At 48.2% G+C, this 22985-nt stretch overlaps 2 protein-coding genes across 3 annotated transcripts in view; one reads left to right on the top strand and one right to left on the bottom strand.

The window, feature by feature from the left end:
* SGSM1 (small G protein signaling modulator 1) overlaps positions 1-5371 on the bottom strand; it is a 56994-nt gene extending 51623 nt beyond the window's left edge. For both annotated transcript variants that reach the window (XM_058656964.1, XM_058656965.1), the window contains exons 1-2: positions 5296-5371; positions 5151-5194 (exon numbers count right to left, since the gene is read on the bottom strand). In XM_058656964.1, the coding sequence (XP_058512947.1) occupies positions 5151-5194; positions 5296-5314 (63 nt within the window). In that variant the 5' untranslated portion in view covers positions 5315-5371. The remainder of the gene's footprint in view (positions 1-5150; positions 5195-5295) is intronic.
* A 10468-nt stretch (positions 5372-15839) lies between these two features.
* Positions 15840-22983, top strand: LOC131478279 (piwi-like protein 3). Its single transcript, XM_058656830.1, has 7 exons — positions 15840-15941; positions 17612-17726; positions 18612-18719; positions 19332-19546; positions 20119-20240; positions 21204-21284; positions 22194-22983. Exons 1-7 carry the CDS (start codon positions 15858-15860, stop codon positions 22393-22395), a joined length of 927 nt encoding a protein of 308 aa, XP_058512813.1. The 5' UTR covers positions 15840-15857; the 3' UTR covers positions 22396-22983.
* Positions 22984-22985: the final 2 nt, after the last annotated feature.

Genomic DNA, 22985 nt, shown 5'->3' with positions numbered 1-22985 from the left:
TGGCTTCAGCCTGGCCAGCCTCAGCCGCAGAGGTTCGCTGCAGGAGAGACCCTAACCAGGAGAAGGAGCGAGAAAGCCGGGGTCCTCCTGTCACCTTTGTCCCATGCAACCCAGGGACACCCGAGTCTGCTGCGGATGTCCACCACCTTCAAAAGCTCCTGCTGGAAGCCAGGGACCTAAAAAAGCATCCAAACCCACCAGGCAGACAGTACTGGGCTATTTCCAATCAGGATTTCTGTCCCCCTTCAGCCTGCAAATAGGTCGCACACCCACTGATTGGAGTCGACCCTACAGGGCAACAGAGGGCCCAAAAATATCCCACCCAGCATCCGATCAGCAAAGGGTTTTTTTTTTGTTAGGCACAGTGGGAGCTGGAGGCAGGGTAATTTCCAGACCAAGAACTGGAAGCTCCACAAAGAGCAAGAAGGGTTTCTCCTTCCTGGTTTGATTTGACCTGATGGAGTGGTACCTTAGTTTCCTCCCTGCTCTCCCCTCATCTGCAGTAAAAGTCAAAGCTGTCACAGGCACAATGGGCCTCTTGTTCTTCCTTGGGCTGGCTATCCCTTCTCTTTTTTAAGATGTATTTATTTTTATTGCAAAGGCAGATTTACAGAGAGAAAGAGAGACAGAGAGGTCTTCCATCCACTGGTTCACTCTCCAAATGGCCACAACAGTCAGAGTTGTGCTGATCTGAAGTCAGGAGCTTCTTCCAGGTCTCCCATGTAGGTGCAATAGCCCAAGGATCTAAGCCATTCTCCTCTGCTTTTCCAGATCATAAACAGGGAGCTGGGTTGGAAGTGCAGCAGCCAGGACTAGAACCGGCAACCATACAGGATGCCAGCGCTGCAAGGTGGAGGATTAGCCTATTGAGTTATCATGCCAGCGCCCAGGATCTCCATTCTTGCTCACTGCATGCCAGCCTTGTACTTGGCTACTCTCTGTTCAACTCTAAACCTTTGCATATGCTGCTATTCCCTCTGTCTGGCACAGCCTTCCTGCCAATGTCGCTATCCCTCCCTCTTTTCCTTCAGGTTCTGACCAAATATGACCTCATGTGATGCAGCCTCTGAAGCAGGACCTGGGACAAGGGCAGGTGCTGAGCTGTTCGGGCAGGAAAGGACAGAAGGCAGGGAGGGTTCCTCAGTTGAGACAGCCTCAAGTACAGTTCTAAGCAGAACCCTCTTTAACCTTTGCATCTTCCAGAGTTTCCCACTTTCTGACAGGGGCAAGGTCAAATGCCACAGCCTGGCCTGCACACACTGGGGTGCACACACCTTCCCTGCCTCCTCAGGCTTCCCCTAACTGCACCCAACCCAAGTGGTGTCTAGAGATGTTTTTAAAAACTACAGGAGCACTACAAATATTGTATACAATGACCTTCACACTATGTGTATAAAGCGATTATGAAACATAAATTAATTTCATGCTTAGACTCAGGTCCCACCCTCAAGACACTATATTTAGGCAGATGTAAATATTCCCAAATCTCAAACCCAAAGCACCTCTGGGTGCCACGCATTTTGGATCAGGGGTAGTACAGTCAGTTTTGGGTTGGCTCCTTCTCTGTGGTGACAGTGGCAGCCGTGCTGAGATGGGGGTGGGCAGTGTCTTGTGCCCTGCAGGAAGCTGAGTTGCACCCCTGGCTTCTTCTTGTGGGATGCCAGCAGCAACCCCAGCTGTGCCAACACAAACATTTTCACACATTGCTAAACGTCCCTCAGTGTAGGGCTGCCAGCCTGAGTAAGACAGACTTAAACGGAAAAAAAATAATAACAGATTCCCTGTTTATCTGAAGTTCAGATGTAACTGGGTGACATCCAGCCTATTCGAACCCGATCTGGTGGGGGGAAAACCCACCTGGCCCCTCCAGAATGAAAAATTTTGGGTTACAATGAAGTCATAATAATGGCAGGTGTCTCTCTCAGCTTCCTCTGACCTTCTCAGTACAACCCACCTTGTTCTTTCCTCATCTCCCCAACCTGGAGGCTGGCAGACCCACTTCCCCAAACAGACTGTGCCCAGCAGCTGTGACATCAGCTCCCATTTGCAGAGCTAAATGCAGCTTCCCCTCCAGGATGTGCCTCATCACTCCCCCACCTCGCCCCCCGCCTCCTTCCCAGGGTCTCATCTGCCACCCACAGGCCCCTGCCAGCACCCTTTCCAATGAAGAGGCCTCCAAGGCCCCAGCCAGAGGCAGGAAAACAAGGCAGTTAGTCACTTTGCTTCCGTTATCCACTGGCATCACGTGGCCAGTTCCTTTTAATGGCAGTCGTCATGGCAACAGAAAGCCAGCTCCTGCTTGCTCTGGAAACCAAAACAAAATTAAGAGGTGGCAGAGAGGGCAGCGAGAGCCAGAATAGAGCTGGCTGGGTTTCACTGGAGGAAATCTCGCAGTGGCCATGCTTGTTCCCCAGCGGCGTATGGGGGACAGAAAGAAAACAAAAAAAGATGCATGCCCCCCCGGAGAAGCTCAGGCTAAGGTGGTGGGTGTCTCCACACAGCTTACTCTGCCAGGTGAGTAATCGTCATCTCTCTATGAATACCCTGCCATGCAGACACGTGTGAGTAAGACTGCCTCGTCTCCAAGGTGGTGCCCTTAAACAAGTCCAGCTGCAGCCTCTGCTTATCCCAATCCCCCACCCCCGTCCTCCCCGACACCTGCCTGTCATCATGGGCTACGACCCAATGCTAGCCCTTCTGCACCCGGCACCATTCTCCCTGTTCCCTGCTCCAATTCCTTCTCTCCTGTCTGGCCCCAAGCCTTCCCCTAAAAACCTGCTCATCTTCCACAGATCTCTAACATCTCATCCTTTGAGCTGGAGGTGAGGCTTCCTGGGCCTCCTGCACCTGTTCAGTTGTCTCCATTCAGCACCTCCCCCCCGTATTTATCCTCCACATCTTTCCAAGTGGCGTGCCGGTCCCTGCAGGTCATGCAGCAGGCCTGTGTCGTTCACTGCTATACCCACAGACCCTAACCCAGTGTCTAATATCCAGTGTCTGGGATTGGAAACCAGCTCTGGCTTGGCTTGGTGCTGCTTCCCGCCCTGCCTGCTGGATGCTGGATCCTACCGACTGCCTAGGTCAGCACTGGACAGAGCTCTCAGCGTCGTGGTGGCTGCAGGCTTACAAAGCCCTCTGGAAGGCTAGGAGGCACCTTCAGTAGGGCTGTGAGCCAGGGACGGGGAGAGGGCAGATCTGACCCTTTGGATTGCAGACAAAATGCTCCCCCTCCTGTTTCTCTGCACACAGGCTCACTCCCACTGGAGGAGAAAAGGAAGGAAGCACAGGGCATGAACTTGTCACCCTGGCTGAACAGGGGGCTCAATGCTCGAAGACCCGAACCCACTCCCCTTCATTGGCTCCAAAACATCCAGTCCTTTCTTTGCGCCATACAATTTTGTCATACGCACCATGAGACTAGTACCACCCACTTTGTGGTAGACACAGATGGACATGTTTCTGGAAAGGAGGTGGTGAGAGTTTGGCTCTGATGTTGGACCAACCTGAGATTTGGTGAGCCCTTTGCCGGCCAGCTTCTCCTGAGCAAGTCGCTCCACCCCACCAAAGCCTTGGGTTCCTTGTCTATAAAGTGGGGAACACTCGACCCACCTCACAAGTGACTCCTATGCGGAAGAGGGGAACCAGCTAATTAACAGCCATGCCATCTCTGGCGATAAACATGGGCAGTGTTGTTTTATTTTAAATCAAATAATTTTTCCAGGGTCCACACCGACCTGTCCCCTGTCGCAATTTTGAACATGGGGGGCGGGGAGGCTCTGAGAGTTCTGATGGAAACGGGGACTAGACAGCGATCTTTGTGTCTCCCACAGGGTCCCTTTCCTGTCTCTTGAGCAGGCCTGGAAAGGGACCCTGCACATCCTGCGCATTTCCTACTTGGAAACTCTAGCCTGTGCATCCAGCCCTGGGCTGACAGACTGAACACAAAAGGACCTTACACACACACGCACACACACACACACCCCACAGGGTGGGGCAGCAACAGGTGCCCACCTCCAGGCTGCCCTTGGCAGCTGCCACCGCGCAGGGAGGGGCTCCTCTGAGGGTGCTAGGTGCTGGCACCCCATGCAGACACCCCCACTTTCAACACACACATGCATGTGCGCCAGTGAGGCCCAGGGGTCAGGCTGGCTCGTGAGATCTTTAGGATTCAGGTTCAGAGGCAGCTGAGCGATGCGGTGGGGAATGAGTGACGGAGCTTAAGAAATCTACCAATACACACACACACACACACACAACCACCATCTTATTTACACGAACTCACACATCACACACAGACCTAGATGCACCAGAGGCAGGCAGAAACACAATACACGGACCTGTTCTCACAGACTCACCGCCTCAGGTCCTCCCCACACAGGCGTGGGCGTGGGCGTGTGTATCCGCACACATACGCATGCACACGCACCCAAACACACACCACACACGCTCCAGGCATCCAGCCATACACACCCCTCTTGTGAGGCTGCTGCTGTTAACCTTAAAGCTCCCGGGGGGGGGGGGACAGGGGGTGGCCCTCTGAGTCTCACCTTCCTGCGTGTATGTTGGGGGCTGGGGAGCAGCACGGGACAGGGTGCTGAGGGGACACCGCCTTCTGGTTGAGGCATGCCTGCCCCGGGGCTGGCAGGGAGGCAAGCCCCTGATTCTTGGAGGTGGCAGGGATGGCGGGGGGGGGGGGAGGTTTTGTTTTTCCAAATGGAAGCCCCCCCTTTCCCGCTGCCTCTTCTACAGCCTCATCCGTCTCCTCCATCACCTCCACGCACCCTGCTCGTGCCCCGCTCCCCAACCCCAGCTCCCAGCACGTCGCTCTCTGACGCACACAACTCCCCCCTCCTACACAAGAGGGGTCCTCCTCAGATGCGACAGGCTTTGCCCTCAACTCCCACCCGGAGGTGGGCACCAGCTGCCGCACCTACCTGGGCACACAGCCCTGCCGACCCTCCAGCGCCAGCTCACCACTCCAAGACCCACCCCTCCAACCCGGCAACTGAGGTAAACGCCATTGCCCCGCCCCGCCGCCAGGGGCCACCCTCCCGGCGCCACCCTGTCCCCCTTTGCGCGGTTCCTCAGCTCCGGCGGCCTCCCCGAGGATGGCGGCCCGCGCCCCTCACCCCTAGCCCGGTGGCGCCTACCTCTTTCTTGACCGTGCGCAGCAGCCTCTGGCGGGTCTCGGCCTCTGAGGGAGAAGACAGGAGAGCGAGGTCAGTCGAGGAGCAGGAGCTGGGCCCGGGGCGACCCCGCCGCCGCTCCCGCACCCCCGGCGCCCACGGCCCTCACCCGCGGGGGTCAAAGCCATGGCTGCGCGCCGCGCGGCGGCTCCCGGGCTTGGCGCGGCGACGGCGGGAGCTGCTGCTGCTGCTGCTCCTGCTGCTGCCGGTGCGGCGGGCGGGGCGGAGCCGGGCACCGAGTGACGGCCGGAGGGCGCACGACGTCAAGCCCAGCCGCGACCGCCCCACCCCTGGACAGCCCAGGCGCGGCTGGGGAGATCCTGCGCGCCCTCAGCCCCTCGAGCTATCTTTCTCCCTGCCTGGGGACATCAGACTTGGAAAATCTGTTGTAGGCCAGGCCCCAAGAAGAAACGAGAGAACCGTCACTTTTTGCCTCTTTAAAATGGGTATGACGTGGTGTAAAATGAAATAGTGGGGTGTCAAGCATTGGACACAGACCTGAGAACCAGGAGCCGACGCTATAGATGGCGGCTGCCATGGCTACGACTATTATTCTCATTGTTAATTGTTGAGTTGCTTTCAAGATACACCGGCTGTCATCCAGGAAAGGCCACAGGCCAATGACCTTTTCCCCTTCATGCAGGTGGTTGGGGTGCATAGAATCCTCCCAGGAGATTGGCCTCAATAGGATGCACTTGCCTTCCTTCATCCTCTGGAGACTGGGTAACAGGGAGCATGCTCCACAGTACAAAGCCTTGTCCCGCCTGGAGTCCCCCCTCCTTGCTGCCTGGCAGCCACGTCCAAGTCCCTGACCATGGCCATGTGTGATGTAATTCAGGTCAGTGTGCTGTGGGCACCTGCTGTGTGCCATGTGACTTTGCTAGAGATTTTGGAGTGGATGGGCCAAATTAAGCTGAAGATATAGTAGGGTGGAAGGCTCTGAAAAAAATAAATGAAGTAGGTAAGAGAGACAGGAGGGCCGAGACAGGTGGGGCTTGTACCAGAGGTAGGGAGAGTCCCCTGATCAGGTGATCTGTGAGTAAACAGGACATGGAGGAGGCCATGCTGTGGGGATTCCAGGGGGAGAGAAGTTTAGGTTAAGGGGTCCAGCAAACCCAGAGGGCCTGGGGTGGGAGCTGCCCACTGAGTGACATGTAGCGAGGAGTAACGTGGTGGTGAGGTGGGGCCAGTGGGGTGCTGGGCTTGAGATCCTGCAGGGCCTTGATAAGCACCATCCCCCAGGGCCCCATCTATGTTTGGCTCCACTTTCAGTTGGAAATCATGCAATGAGTGCACCTGCCACCTGGCTAGGGGATAGGGGATGTCTGTCACAGTCCCACCCCTGCCCAGGAGCGTGGAGGGGGGAGGCTCACTCCACTCAGGATTGCTGCTGGGCAGCAATAGAGGAACATGTTAATATCCTACCACACGCCAGGCGCTACACTGGGTAAGGGCTCTGGGCATCTCCTGAGATTCTCTTCCCCATAATACTTCCACCAGTTGAGGAGCGGAAGGGAGCAATAGCCCACATTCCAACATTAACAGTTCTCCCCCTCGGCTGCACCCTGAAGTGAATTTGGACCCTTTGGAAAAGCGGTTTGCCTAAGCAATTGCTCTTAGCAAGTCAATCTTCGAAGTTGGTGGGATTTTATTTTTTTCTTCCCGTCCCAATCACTGAGTAACAGCCACTGACCTATACTGTGCCTCCTGGGACGTTTGGAACTTTGCTTCCAGGATAAACGGCCTGACAGCACTCAGCAGCGACAGCAAGATGGGTCTGACTGGGCTCCCACACAGTGCCACAACTCTGAGTCCAGGGCCTGGTACCCTGGAGCATTCCACACCAGGGTGTGTTTACCTAAAAGCAGCTTCCTAAGGCCTGGATCCTACTTTATTCCAGATCCAGAAAACGCACCTGAGTGAGTCCCAAAGCCTTCCCCAGGGTCTGGGAATTGTGGCACCTGGACCATGCTACTCTTTTGGCCGCAACTCAGCCCTTGGTGGTTGACCATAGCCAACAGCAGTAAGTCTGCATCCTCCTACCTTGTCCCTCTGGTGCCCTCTACTGGGAAAGCTCAGCTTTGCACTCATCATCAATGAGTCTTGGAAAGAACCGGTTTACTTTATTTACAAAGACGCCAACATGGAAGAATTCTTTTGGAGCAAAGAGGTGTGCATAACTGGCACAGCACATGGCCTCCAAAAGAATAATTAACAATAATAGCTATAATTTATTGAGCACTTAATGTGTGCGATGGTGCTACAAACATCGCACATAGGATCTTGTTCAGTTCTTTGTACCAGACAGCCTTGTCACATAGGATCTGCCTGTAATCTGCATTTTGGAGCAGAGACTTGGAGGATTTAAATAGTCTGAACAAAGACATGCATCTAGGAAAAAAAGAGCGTGCGAGCACGTGCGAGAGAGACAACATCCAAAGCTGGGCGCTCTTAACTTATCGGAGGACCCCTAGTCAGTGTTGCATTGTGGGTACTTTGCAGCAGAGTGCCCTGTGGTTATGAAACTTAGTTGTGTGCATCCACTTGCCTGGGCGATGAGGCACGCAGATATTTGGCTACATTCTGGGTGTGCTGCGAGGCTGTTTCTAGATGACATGGATGGCAGTGAAGCAGGTGGTCTTGCCCGATACACGTGAGCCGTGACCAAGTCATGTCGCTGTCCCGCAGCGATGGACTTGGTGCACGGAGCCGATAATAACACGCGTGGACCCTGACTGATGGTCAAAAGCCGAGGTTTATTAGTAGCATCAGACTTTATACTCTGAGGGTCATATAGGATAAGGGAGGAAGTGCTGAGCTTATCAACAAAACCATTAATGCTTGTTTGGAACTCCTTTTGTCTTGTATATTCCACCAGGTGTTCTCATATACATATGCAGATGATATCCAATAAGGTATACAAAAGGTAGCCATTTGGTTATTCTCCTCCAAATATTATCCAACCAACTGTAGTCCTGTGCTCACTGACCTTTTCGGGTCACAATGTCCTCCTACAAAGTCATTTGAAGATCTGAGTAGACTAAATGCCTGGTGGTTTGGAACTCTGTCCTTGGTTTGGAACTTAAGGTGCATTAGCAGGGAGCTGGATTGGAAGTGGAGCAGCCAGAACAGGCACTGGCACCATATGGGATACTGGCACTACAGGTGGCAGCTTCACCGCTACGCCACAACACTGATCTCAGAAAATATTTTTTCTCACTGTGAAGTGTTTGGGCTAGGGCTTTTCTCTGCCATGCAGTTGAAATCATCTTATTGATGCAACAGGGCTTGGTAACGTATGTCTGCTTCCACGCACACAAACAGGAAAAAAGTCAGCCTGCTTTTCAACATTCTGATCGCTATGAATGTTGCTGTGATGGGCACCTGGGTGCAGGTCCTTTGTGAATATACTAAACACGCAAAGTAAACACGCTTGTGTATTTAGCCCAGGTATCTACCTAGGAGTAGCACTGGTGGGTGATATGCTGGCTCCATGTTGAGCACTCTTAATTCTTTCCCAAAGTGACCACACCCTTTTGTGCCCTACCAACAGTGTTTTTAAATGTGGAGTTTTATGCCATATTTTTTTACCAGCCTATTGAAATATAATATGCACACCAAGAAATGCATGCAAGTGTACAAATAAGCGAGGTTGTCTTGTCATCTAATCACACACATAACCAATGCCCCAAGTAAGAACAAAGCACTGGGGTTGGCACTGTGGCATCATACGTTTAACCTCATCTGTGGTGCTAGCATCCCATATGGGTGTTGTTCGAGTTGATGTGAAATGGTCTCTCCTGTGGTTTGTATTCTCCTGGTGATTGATTGTGTTGAACATCTTTTTACATGGCTGTGAGTCATTTGTCTTCTCTGGAGTCCTTTGCCCATTTTAAAATGGGAGTGTTTGTCTTTTGGTTGTCTCGTTAGACCAGTTCTTCATGCACTGGGGAGACGAGACCTTTAGCATAGATGTGATCGGCAAATAGTCTCTCATTCTGTGTGTGATTTTTTTTCTTTCTTGCCATCTGCCTGCAGGGTTGGTACACTTAGGCTTTTCATTTTTATAAAGCCCAACCAATTTGTTTATTGTCTCTTTTGTTCTTTCACTTTCGGTGCCATTGCTAAGAAGCCATCACTAATTCCCCAGGTTGGGAATATCTGTCCCTAGCTTTTCCTTTGAGAGTTTTGTGGTGACAGCTCCGTTCTGAGTTTTGTAAGATGTGAGGGTCCAGATGGACGTGCAGGTGTCCCAGCGCCATTTGTTGAACAGGCTATTGTTCTTCACAATATCTTGAAATCAATGGATCTCAGGTGTTTGGATTTACTCTGGACTCCAATTTCTATGCAGTGGTCTAGATAGCTATCGTCATGTCAGCACCACACTATTTTGATTACTATAGGAAACTGCATATCCCAACCATGACCAGAGTGTTTTTAGTTCATTTGGTGACAACTTATGTTCATGTCACCAAAGCCAGCATGCTTGTCTTATTTCTGATCTTAATGGGGGAAACGTTCCTCCTCTCCTCATTGTGACACTGCCGGATCTGGGTTTCCTACTCATGTCATTTGACAGGTTGAATGTTCCCTCCTCTCCCTAGGTTGAATGTTTCTATCATAAAAAGATGTTGCTTTTTGTTAAAAAGCTTTTTTTTTGTTTGTATCAATCAGCATGATCACTCTCTCCATTCTGTTGAGAAGTCAGAAAGCTTCTAAAGGAAAATGAAGTGGGCTAAAGAAGAAATAGAAAATAGGCTTAAAGGGGCAGGTGTTTAGCCCAGCAGCTAAGATGCTTGTCGCAGGGTTGGCATTGTAGCGTAGCAAGCTAAGCCGCCAGCCATCTGTGACACTGGCATCATATATTGGGGTGTCAGTTCAACTCCTGGCTCTTCTGCTTCAAATCCCACTCCCTGCTGATGTTCTTGGGAAGGCAGGAGAAGCTGGCCTAAGTGCTTGAGCTCCTGCCACTCATGTGGGAGAACTGGATGGTATTCCAGGATTTTTTTTTTTTTTTTTGCTTTGATCTGTCCCAGCACTAGCTGTAGCAGTGATTTGAAGAGTGAACCAGCAAATGCAAGATTCTCATTCTCTCTCTTGGAAACAAAGTGAGAAATAAATCACATTTGAAAAAGATGCCTGTGTGCCACATTACAGTGCCAGAGTTCAATTCCCAACTCAGGCTATAGACTCCAGCTTCCTGCCAATTCAGCCTGGAAGGCAGTAGCAGGGCATTCAGTAATTGGGTTCCTGCTACCATGGTAGGATCCCTGGGTTGCGTGGCCAGCTCCCACCCTTGGCCTGGTGGTTGTAGGCATTTGAGGGGTAAGAATTCTGTTTTTCTGCCTCTCCAGTAAGTATTTTTAAAAGAAAAGGAGAAGGTGTTAACAGTGAATCCATTGATTCCATCATCAAAAATCTTCCAACAATGCTGATGAATGACACTGAATCTTCACACAGAGTAGCATCAAGGCTTCTCAACTCAGTCCATTTAACATACCACATCACCAGGCGAGAAGGACCAGGCTGTGACCCACACCCCGCAGGCTCCTGTGATGGTGGTCTCCACAGAGGAAACTGGGTCTCTAAGAGAGAAAAGAAGTGACCCACCCAGGTTGTGGTTACACAAAGGCTTCTAAGTCCAGATGCCAGAAATATGTTATTGCCCTTTTACTGCAGAAATGGCTCTCCACTGAGCCTCCTTTTTTTTTTTTTTAAGATTTATTCTATTTATGTTGCAAAGTCAGATAAACAGAGAGGAGGAGAGACAGAGAGGAAGATCTTCCATCCATTGATTCATTCCGCAAGTGATTGCAATGGCAGGAGCTGAGCCAGTCTGAAGCCAGGAGCCCAGAGCTGCTTCCAGGTTTCCCACATGGGTGCAGTGTCCCAAGGCTTTGGGCTGTCCTAGACTGCTTTCCCAGGCCACAGGCAGGGAGCTGGATGGGAAGCAGAGCCACTGGGATTAGAACCGGTGCCCATATGGGATCCTGGTATGTTCAAGATGAGGACTTTAGCCACTAGGCCACCAACTCACTCCTTTTTAAACTTTAATTACAATGTATCAGTGTAGAATTCTTCCATATCAGGCCTGGCTCCAGAGCCTAGTGGCTAAATTCTCATCTTGCAAGCGCCAGGATCCCATATGAGCACCAGTTCATGTCCTGGCTGCTCCACCTCCCTTCCAGCTCCCTGCTTGTGACCTGGGAAAACAGTCGAGGACGGCCCAAAGCCTTCATATCATGCACCCACGTGGGAGACCCGGAAGAGGCTCCTGGCTCCTGGGGCTCAGTTACTGCCATTGTGGCCACTTGGAGAGTGAACCAGTGGACAGAAAATCTTTTTGTTATCTCCTCTCTGTAAGTCTGAATTTCCAATAAAAATGAATACATCTTTAAAAAATTAAAAAAGAATTATTCCGATACAATATCAACCAGAAGCTCCTCAGATTTCACCAAAACGTGTTGTCATTGTTGTTCCATTCATGTGAACTTTCTGACTTATCAAAGTTTTGGCACACCTGTCAGAACTCAAATGTCAGGAGGGAGAGTATGTGGATTCAGAGCTTGCCTGCATACACAGCGTGGCTGCCTGTCCCCACCACCTCCACTGAGGTGGATGGCGGTCACTTCAGTACCCACGCATGACACAGGGGGCCTTCACATGAAACCTTGACCACAAGGGAGCTGCCGGACAGTCCCAACACACAGGAAACAACCTGGGCTTGCTCTCTGGCCAGGGGAGGGATGAAGGTTCCCACAGGAACAGAATCCATGACTCATGGAAGGCAGGCCCCTCTGGCAGGGGGGTGGTGTCTGAACCTCTACCCCTGCCACCTGGTATCTGGCCTCTGTGGGTCTCAGGTTGCTCATCTCAGAAACAGGTTCTCACCTGCTACATCTGGAACGTTTGGCATAATGCATATAACACTCTTAGCACACAGGCATCAGTGAATAATAAATGCTGAAACACGGTGCCAGCTTCTGGACTGCGGGCCAGGCTGTGCCTTCTCCTCCACCAGCAAATCTATCGCTCTGTTGATCCTCTTCCCCAGCTGCATGCCTGCGTGCTCAAGCTGGGTCCTTCCCATTGAAGACATCATCATCAACATCAGCCATTTGCCTGGTTGTGGAATCCACCAGTCACTATGGAAACCCTGTAGTCTGGCAGGCTTCGGAGTAGACTACCTGAGACCCTTGCTTTCCATTTCTGCAGGATGATCTGAGGCTGTTTTCTAGGGAGGATCAAATAGGATGGTCCTTGGGAGGGGAAGACGTATTACTTTATAGGCCTCCTTGAATTGACACCATCTCCTGTGTGTTCTTGAAAAGTGGATGGTTTCTAGATATTTGTATTTTCAAGGACTGCTGGAAATTATCTTTTTCTTCCTCATTCTCCTTAGAGAGATGAACCTATCAGGGACTGAAGTCGTGTCCCTTAGGGATGTGGGGAAGGGGCAGACGTCATGTTTGAGACAGAAGGTTAGAACTAGGGAGTGGGAGGGATGAGGTGAGTCACAATGAAGGAGGGTGCTGGGTCAGCAGGCAAGCAGGGCTGGGTATTGGGGCCCAAGGGACCTGGGTTTAAGGGAGAGAACCGTGTGATGGCTTTGTTCACCTGCGTATCATGCCCCATTCCCTGGTGCAGCAGTGGCAGATTTGCTGGCTCCTCAAACAGTGTTGCTGTGTGTTTTATCCAGCAGGTTTGTTCCGTGGGGGATGAGCCCAGAGATGATGTTTGTTTCATTTCCCTCTTCCCAAAACAATCTACGGTCTATGCCTGTCAGAGTCCCCATGTGTTTTGCAGACATGAACAAACCCTTCCTTAAATCCCTTTGGAATATCAAGAGATCCCAAGTCATTAAAACAAGGTTGAGGGCCCCTGTGCGATGGCTCAATTAGCTAAATCCTCACTTTGCAAGCACAGGAATCTCATATGGGTGCCAGTTTATGTCCTGGATGCTCCACTTCCCATCCAGCTCCCTACTTGAGGTCTGGGAAAGCAGCATAGGACGGCCCAAAGCCTTAGGACCCTGCACCCATGTGGGAGACCCAGAAGAGGCTCCTGTCTCCTGACTTCAGCTCAGCTCAGCTCTGGTTGTTGAAGGCAATTGGGGAGTAAACCAGCAGATTTTTGGAAGATCTTTGTCTCTCCTTCTCTCCATAAATCTGACCTGCCTTTCCAATAAAAATAAAGTAAAACAATGTTGGAAAAGAAGGAAATAGTTGGAGAACCATAATAAATACAGAGCACAGAAACATGGATGGGGATCCCGTTTCCCAAATATCCCTCAAGAATCACCCTTCTACGGTCCCCTCTTACATCATACCAGGGTTGGTCTGGGAGGTAAATAGTACAGAAGAAGTGATGGTGTACTGCTTCTGAGATTAGGTTATTTAAAAAAAATAAACAAATAAACACAAAATGCTGCAGATGCATCGCTTTGCTTTGTTGATCTCTGTTGGAAGATCTCAACCCCTGCATTAGAGGCTGGGGAGAGCCAGGCCTGGGGATCTGCACTGAAACAAGCCCTCTGAATAACTCTGGTGCCTGTTCAAGTGGGAGAGCTACCCCACCTTCCTGTGCTCAGAATGGCCTGAGCTCCATCAAATGGTGAGGTCTGGAGGGAAGCTCACGGCAGATGTTCTGACTGGTCTTTAACCACAGGTGTTAAGTCCTGTCTGTACCAGTGGATCAGGACTCATGGTCAGCAATCTGACCTCATCCGGCTTCAGAGTTACCTGTGGGATTTCATGAATCCAGGTGGCTGGCTTGTCTCCCGTTTAGGCCAGTTAAAGCAAGAAATGTCAGAGCTGGCACTGGGGATTGGTATCTTTTCACAGAAGAAGGAGAGTAGCCAGCCTAGAGGAGCCCTGGTGCTCCTTAATGTTAAAGTCCTCGTCTTTACCGATGACACAGGAAGCCGCTGCCCTTTGCTTCTGCACCTGTGAACTTGAACACGTTGCTGATGTTTTATATGTCTTGGCTGCCTCTTCAGTACAAGTGTGTTCAATGAGAACTCTCCCATCCTTGATGAGAAAAGCATTCACCGGAGTAACTTTTGGGACTGGAGTCATCTATTCAGCATCCCTTTCCAGTAACAATAAAACAATGTTGGGAAAGAAGAAAATAGTTGGAGAACCCTAATAAATGCAGAGGCCTTCATTCTTTCATTTATTCATATCCCTGAGTTTCTCGGAGTCTTGATGGACTTTAAAAAAAATTGTTGATTTTTATTTAAGAGACATGTTTACAGAGAGAAGGAGAAACAGAAAGAGCTTCCATCTGCTGGTTTACTCCCCAAGTGGCTGCAATGTCGGGAGCTGAGCTGATCTAAGGCCAGGAATCAGGAGTTTCTCCAGGGTCTCCCACATGGATCCAGGGTCCCGAGGCTTTGGGCTATCCTTGACTGCTTTCCCAGGCCACAAGCTGGTTGGGAAGCTGGGACACGAGTTGCTTGCAAAGAGAGAATTAACCAATTAAGCCATCGCGCTGGCTCCATTGAAGTAATAAGTAAAAGATCATTTGAAAATAGTAAGATAAAGATCATTTGAAAAAGAGTGATAGATGTCTCCCTCCTCCTTAAAATAGGTACCCAGTACATCTCTCAAGGACATACACGCCAAACTATGCAAATATCGAGAGTTAACAATTTAAAAAATGAATAAATAAACCTAAGTTACAAGCGTGGATGCAATAAATGAAAAAGATACAAGAGACATAATAATGATTTTTTTTTTTAATATTCAAAATACGTTATCGGTTTACAAAGCACAGCGAATCCACTTGCCTGGCCCGGTGCCAAACGGACCTCATCAATAGACTCCAAAGAAAGTCCGAGCAGCTGTTCCGCAGTAACCACTGCAATTCCAGGGTTTCAATCTCAGCGCTTTGCAGGGCCACCTGGCAGAGAAATCCGTGATGGTTAATAGAGAAGATGTGCGGAGGCAGGAGGAGGGTGGAGGGTGGAGGGCGGAGAGGGAGGAGGCGCCAGCGAAGGGCCAGGCTGGCAGTGTTAAATTCAAATTGAGCAGAGATCGAGGGCCGGCACCTGTGTGCGGTACGTCTCGCTGGAAAGCTGGGCTGGTCGGCACTTCGGTGCCCGGCAGCCCCTTCGTGAGTACTGCAGACCCCAGAAGAGGAGCTTTGGCGGCTCGGGCTTGGCGAACACCGATGATCAAGAGTTGCTGCTAGGCGTCGCAGCGTCCCCGTGCACGGCGCTGTTGTCAGCTTGATTCCTGAGAGAATAGGTGAGCTGTTGTGACCCGAAAGCCTGAAGGCCCAAGATAGAGCAAAGGGGAGAACCCATCCTGGTGTAAGGGAAGGGCTGGGAACCCAAGGCTTGGGTGCCTGAGAAAAGAGAACACGGGGCCGTACCCACTGGAGACCTCCAAGCAAGCGCAGTATCATCTTGAGAGTGTGTATAGGGCAGAAAACCGCAACCAACGCACTTCTTAAGTTCCTGAGGTTGTTTTGACCAAGTTCGCTAGCTTTTGCTACAGGAATCTTTTCTCCTTGAAGCACCAGGTTGGAAGAAAAAAAACCCACACCTTTATCTGAATCTAGGTAGTCAGGGACTGGGAGGAGTGTGGGTGGATTTAGAAGGATGTCTACTGTAACTGTGATATCCTGGGGTTTTCTGACCACAGGAACATCCTCTTGAGGACCACAATGTCGGGCAGGAAAAGGGGCAAGGCCAGGAAACACGCCCAAAACAGGTTACCCAATCAATCCACAACATCTGCTATGGCTTTGGTAAGTGTTGCAATGTTTACTGCTTCCTTTGTGCTAGGAACAATAAGGAACATGGAACCTATTGTTGAGCCAGTAGAGTTCAGACTTAGGATCACCTCCTGGCTGGCGATCAGAAACCTTCCCAAGAAAAGTCAGAATTCCATCAACGTTGGCCAGGAAGGAGCGCTCACCCACCTGGGTCCTCCTCCATGGCTTCCTGTTCTCCTTTGCAAACAAGCTTGCTTTCCACCCAGCCTGGTGGCCGTGGTTTCTTCCCATGTCTTGCTTTCAGCAAAGGATTCCTCGTGGGAAGTGTTTTGAAAACAAGCAAGTTCACTAAAGCAAACGGCTATCTGAAAAAGTTCACCAGGGAAATGGAATTAAAAGTTGTGTTTCTTACGGTGCTCAATGCCTTTTAAGAAATCCCTCTGCTTTTCTTTGTTATACATTTTTCATGAGCTAGTGGCAGAGCCCTGATCTGCATAGACTTAAACAAATGTTGACACCAAAATACATGTGCCAATTCCATGTTCCACAAAATGGTTGCCGTGTCCTTGGAACTTGCACAGCCTCAAGTAGACGAGATTTCTGGTTGTGTTTAAAACTCGGAGTTCCTTCTGTCTGCCTTTTGTCTGTTCCTGTAAGCCATTGCATAAACAACCAGGGAATACTGTTATCTCAATCTTTTTTTTTTTCTAAAGAACTACCCAGTAGCTGGTGCCCTCTTATAACCTATACTCCTACTTTCTGGTCCAGACCACACCTACCTTTGCTGGACATGCAGTGGCCTCCTGTGGTTTCCTGGCTTTTGCTTCTGTCCCCACCTCTGAGTGTGCTCCAAGTTAGAACCTGAGAGGGACTGATGCTGGGGTGCAGCTGTCACCTGAAATGCTGGATCCCCTATGAACATGGTCCTGACTATTCTACTTTCAGCCCAACTCCCTGCTGATGCAAAGCAGCAGAAGATGGCCCAAGTGCTTAGGTTCCTGCTACCCAAGTGGAAGACCCAGATGGAATTCTGGACTCGTGGCTTTGGCCTGATCCAGCCCTGGCCACGGTGACCACTTGGGAAGTGAACCAACTGGTAGATGCCTGTCTCCCATTCCATCTGTCTCCCCTATTTTTCATAATTTTTCAACTAAACCTTTCCTTTATGGCAGACCAGACAAATCAGTTCAAGCAGCTTCTCTTTTCATGTCCCCGCATATCACCCTGGGAAGATTTCTACCTTCCCTTCACTTTCCTGGCTTCTCCTGCTAAGCCCCCTTCCTTCATCTTCCAGCCATGGACCTCCTTGTTTCTTCAATGTTCCCACCTGAGACATTTCTTTCTTGCGTTTCCTCCCACGTATGGTTTGTGTAACTTTGCTAGTGCAGTCACCTGCTTCAAGCCTTTGGTTCAATGTCAGCTTCCTTTGGTACCCTTGAACTAGTGCCACCTGCCCCTTTACTAATTCCTCTCCATAACCATGTACCTCCTGACACTCCTCACTGCATGTGGTGCTGCTCTCTCCATTTTCTTAGCAGTTCAGGTGCACAGCGCTCTATGTACTAGTTATCAAACTGACTTCCTATCACGGGAATGTGAACCCTTCCAAAAAAGGTACTTGCCTGATCACAAATGCCTTTGGGAGGGTGAATGGATGTATGGAGAGCACTAGTTGTTACTTTGATCTCTGAAAAAATGTACAGCCCCAGCGTGAACACCAGCCACCACAAGAGGAAGTCAAAGCCCCTGAACCAGAGAGTGGTCCAGTGACTATGGAGGAGAAACCACGAGGAGCAGAAGGAGAAGCTGCAGCTCAAGGTGGGAGTGGAGGCAAGGGCGGGGAAATACTTCATGCAAGCAGATGCACTCCAGCGGAAGAAAGTTCTGGACAGACAGCCTCACTACTCCCCTGAGTCTTAGCAGAATGTGCAAGTTAGTTGGCAGTTCTTCCCCCATCCTACAGCGAATTATCAGGCTGTCAGTGTTTGATTTGTCTTTGACCTGAAATCTTAGGGAAAAGAGGTTATTTTTCATAAGCCAACTCAATAGAATTGCTGTTCCCACTTGGGCCACATCTTTGCGATAACTGATAAGAATTCTAGGTACATCCTTTCCTTGGCTTCTTAAATTGCTGTATTTGAAAAGCTGACCAGCTCCTTGCCTTTCTGGGTGTTTCACCTGCCATGTAGCATCCTCTTGGGTCACAGGTGAGCCTCATCCTGCTGGTACAAGTGAGAAGACAGGCTGTGGTATTGTTACTTGCTGAGGATATGTCCAAGGTGATGACACAGCTAGAACTAGTTTTTTGCTCCCTGCAGCAGTATGGCTTCTGATGAGTCAACCTCTAATCATGTAACTAGAACAGTACACAATCTAGAACCCTTACAATGAAGTTACACATTTGAATACATCAAATTAAGACGTGAAACAGGGTACTTCAAAAAGTTCTCCGAAAGAATCTTAAGTTAGCAAATAAAAAAAATCTGTATGTTCAAAAGTCTTAGAGTACATGGGAATGTGTATGATGGAAACGGTGCAGATTTCAAATGCTTATTTTGTAAGACAGACCAAGATCAAGCTCTCTGCTGCTGATTCAAACAACCTGGGCTGCCCATGTAGTTGGGGGTGATGACTATCATGCTCCTGATTCGGGATCCCTCCTCACTTGGGCCCTCTGTGGAGTTCACCTTGCTTTTCCCATAGGAAACTCAAAGGATTTGAAGGACACTAAAGAGAAGACTTCGAGGCTGTATGACGACTACTCGTTGAATACTATACAGAACTTGGAACATGTGTGGCAGTCAAAAACAGGTATGCTGGCCAATGACCGCTTAATTCCCTGGAGCTGTTCATTGTAAGCATGGGGTCACAAACAGGAACCCCAGTGGGTAACAGATACTCCAGCGCTTCCTGTGAGTGAATGGAGGCACACCCTCACTGTGCACCTACTTGTCAGAGCATTTGTGTGGAAATGACTTTTGCAAGGTCTTGAATGAATTCTTCACTTAAATAGAATGGCTAGTTCTTTGTGTTGATGTATATATTTAACATAATACATGATATATATTTTACAATTATATATGGCATGCATTATATAATCATAAATTATATTACATTTCATATAATCATAATAGATTAGTAATTATTTTATATATGTAGTATGCATTTTTTTAAGTTTGTTACACATGTTAACTTTCAGTTTGGCCTTTTGGAAGGAGCAAAAGCCTTTGTTTTTGATTTGTCTTCATTGTTAAGTAGTTGAATCTCGTTACACTGACTGGTTTACCAAGATCCTTGCTACAGGTAACTTCAACTGCCCAGAGAATCGTGTCAAGATTCTTGGGAAATGGTGATGTGGGGCGGGGTAGGGAGTGTTGAATCGGTCATCTTGTTTCATGGTTGCAACCTAGCTCAATTTTTCAGGTTCAGCAGGTGTATCTACAGAGGTTTGTACAAACCATATCCGTGTGACATCGCAGCTCCGGAAACTTGCCTATACATACCATGTGTATTACCACCCAAAAATAGAAGGTGCAGCTGCGCAGATGATTTTACTGAATCAGCAGAAGTCGAAGATTGGAAAGTACTTTCTGCTGGATGGAAGCTCATTAGTGGTATTCCAGAAACTGGATAACAGGGTTAAGTAATGCTATTTCACATTGGCCTTACTTGCTTTTCCATTTGTGCTTATATATTGTATGTATAGTATGTAACAACACTGTTTCTCTACAATAGTTTGTACAGATGTCCTGAAGGTCTTTTACCCATGTAGTTTGCAACAAAGGCAACATGCCATATTTGGTCATCCCTAGTACTGAATGTCTCAATTTTCGATGCTTCCATGGAATTTTAGAATTTTTAAGCACTGTGTGATGATTTACAATGCTAAATCATTTTGGCTATTTTCGTATTTCCTCAAACTTGAGCCATCCCCCTCAAAACACACACACACACACACCACATTCGTAGGATTTATCTTCTCCAATTGATTCTTCTGCAGCATCAATAACTTGCAGGGTTGGGAGATGTTTTTCATTTTGAGTATTAGGTACACATGCTTTGTGAAACATGGGTCCTCTGAGCATGTCTGTATGTGAAAGATGATTGTGCTATGTGGTGTGTTGGATGGCCAACTGACGTGTGACTTGTCACGCAATGGAAACTGCTATGTGTGGAAGGACATCTGGACATTGGTTTTTCTGCATCTCAGAACATGAATTTAATCAGCCGGAATGATGACGGCAGCACCGTGGAGATTACACTCGTGTTTAACACGGAGGTCCTGCCCACCTCTGTCGATTACATCCGCTACCACAATATCATCATGAGAAGGTACGTTCACCATAGTCCATTTCTGTGGGATGGTGTCGTGTTGATGTGTGCCAGTGAGGAGGGAAGAGGTCATTGCCTTTTAGCATTTACATTTTAAGATCTATTTTTATTTTTATTTGAAAGTTAGAAATATAGGAGAGCCAGATCTTCCAATGGTTGGTTAGCTCCCACAATAGCCACAGTAACTAAAACTGGGTTGGTCCAAAGCCAGGAGCTTCCTCTGGGTCTCCTACATGGGTGCAGGGTCCCAAGGCATTGGGTCTTCCTATTTATTTATTTATTTATTTATTTATTTATTTATTTATTTATTTTGACCTTTATCAGGGAGCTGGATGTAAGTGGAACAACCAGGATTTGAAACAGTGTCTAGATAAGGGTGCTGGCACCACAGGTAGAGGTTTAGGCTACTATGCCACCATGCCAGCTCTAGAGTTTCTATCGCTAACAGTGCTCCTGTATTGTGAGTAAAGTTGTTTGTGATGAAATGATCCTTGAGAATTAAGTAGAATGTGCAGGTTCAGCAGCTTCTCCCGGATATATACTTGATCCTTTCTCATCCTTTTTTTCCTGAGTCTGGTACTTAGCTAGCGGGAGTGGCTGGGCACCAACTGTGTACATCTGTGCATATTTCCTCTATGGTGCAAATACATTTGTTTCCTGTGCTGTGACTCGTGATGACCAAATGCTCAGGATTAAAATGTGAGACAGTTTGTAGGAGATGTTGTAGTCAGTTCCTGCTAGGAAGGATGTCTTGATGACATGAACGTAAGATTTTATCATGAAAAGACAAAGTTCTGAGAGCAAATGAAAATACCTCATGTAGTGTACTTATCTAATATGTAGTGTTAATGGAAGTAATGGCGAACTCATGGGAGATTATTTTTCCTAGTGTATGCTTGTATGTGTTACCAAATGCTTCATAATGAAGATGTTTCCAACAAAACTTATTCTTTACATTTCTAGAGTTCTGAAATTGATGAATTTTGAACAGATTGGTCGCAACTATTTCAACCATAACCATGGCTATGTGTTCCAGGAACACGGGTTCGTATGGAATGGAAAAATCTCATGTCATACAGATTTTGGGCATATACTTTTCTCTCTAAAAATTTATTTTTTTCTGAAAGCAGACTTACAGAAAGAGAGGCAGGGAGAGAAAGATGTACTATTCACTGGTTTGTTCCCCAAATAGCTGCAATAGCTAGAGCTGAGCCAATCCAAAGCCAGGAACCAGGAGCTTCGTCTGGGTTCTCTCAAGTGGGTGCAGGGGCCCAAGAACTTGAGCCATCCTCGTCTGCGTTCTCAGGTCATTATCGGGGAGCTGGATCAGATATGGAACAGCCAGCATGTAAACCAGCACTCATTTAGGAATGCCAGTGCTTGTGAATGGAAGTGCATACTACTGTGCTATGGCGCCAGTCCCAAACATATACTGTGGGAAGCTACTCTTGTAAAGTGGTGTAACTTCAAAGCGGCCTTTTAAATGGTACCCACAAAACATGAACAACAATTAAGTTTTCAGTTTTATATACGTTTCAAGTAAAGTAAAAAGACTGACTTAAAAAATTCTTGGCATGATTAGTTGTGAACCATAAGGTATCTAATTGTTCTATAAACATCATGGGTAGCCTAAATGAAAAGCCTAGATAATGAATTTCTTGAAGATATTTTCAGTCATAACAATTAAATTGTTGTGTATCTGTATTCCACATGGATGTATAAAGATGGATTAAATATAAAAGTTTAATTTTTTGCAGACATATTTAAACCTGTAAAAGGTAATAAAAATGATCTAACAAAGATGAAACCTTATAAAGATCATATCTGGTCAACCTTTAAAGGCCCCTTGAAAGACCAATTCTTCTTAAGCATAGAGAGCTCAGGCCCCTCCAATGTTTGGCTTCATATTGTAAACTTGGACTTGAAGGCTATCTTCTCATTTGTGGTTTACAGAATGGAAATCTGGCCTGGTTATAGCACCTCTGTTCTGCCGTACGAAAACGGCCTTACCCTATGTGTTGATGCATGTCACAAAGTTGTCCGATTTGAAACTGCTTATGATGTAATATGCCGGTTACGTCATTCCTTGCCACCGGATAGAGTAAGGAATAAAGTGGAGGAAGAACTAGTGGGATGTGTTGTAATCACAAGGTAAGTCCAAGTCACGTGGATTACTTGCTCACAGGAGAAGGCCCTAAGGCTTCGTAGTCATTGAGTGCCGCTGCAATCTGGGAGTCAAAGGCGCAGGAACCTGGTATGATCATAGTGTGATCCAACACTCTGCTCTGGTTGCACTACCTGGGTGTAGATGCTGCTGTCCTTACAGCCCCTAATGTGACTTGCTGTAACCCACTATTGGCACGTAACAGAACGTCTCTTCTCCCTGAGTTTCGTAACAGGGTGTAGGTGACTTGTGACCCATCAGTAACTTTCATTTGAAAATAGTTGCATTTTTAACTTCTATGAAAAAGATATTAACTCAGTCAGAGAACGAATTTCAAGAACCAGTGGCTTGGCAAAAATGTTAATGAAGTTGGAGAATTTACGTTGCCCAACTTTGAAACTAGTGATAATTCTGTAGTCGTTCAGACAGACTCTCCTCGCGTAAGAGACATACAGCTTAGCAGGATAGTTGAGACGCCCTGGCTTAAGCCTCACACCCAGTGACTTTTGACAAGGATGTCGAGACAATTCTAATGGGGAGTAATAGTCACTTCAGTGATGTTGCTGGGACAACTTAATATT

Source organism: Ochotona princeps, chromosome 29, assembly GCF_030435755.1.
Source record: "Ochotona princeps isolate mOchPri1 chromosome 29, mOchPri1.hap1, whole genome shotgun sequence".
Classification (NCBI taxonomy): domain Eukaryota; kingdom Metazoa; phylum Chordata; class Mammalia; order Lagomorpha; family Ochotonidae; genus Ochotona; species Ochotona princeps.
The sequence above is the reverse complement of the archived record's forward strand: the minus strand, read 5'-3'. Positions and strand labels throughout refer to the sequence as shown.

Bases quoted from the DNA above. Each gene is read 5' to 3' on its own strand.
- LOC131478279 (XM_058656830.1), top strand. From the start codon at position 15,858: ATGTCGGGCAGGAAAAGGGGCAAGGCCAGGAAACACGCCCAAAACAGG. The intron at 19,547-20,118 runs GTTAAGTAATGC...TCTGCATCTCAG, and splicing joins TCCAGAAACTGGATAACAGG to AACATGAATTTAATCAGCCG. The intron at 20,241-21,203 runs GTACGTTCACCA...TTACATTTCTAG, and splicing joins CACAATATCATCATGAGAAG to AGTTCTGAAATTGATGAATT.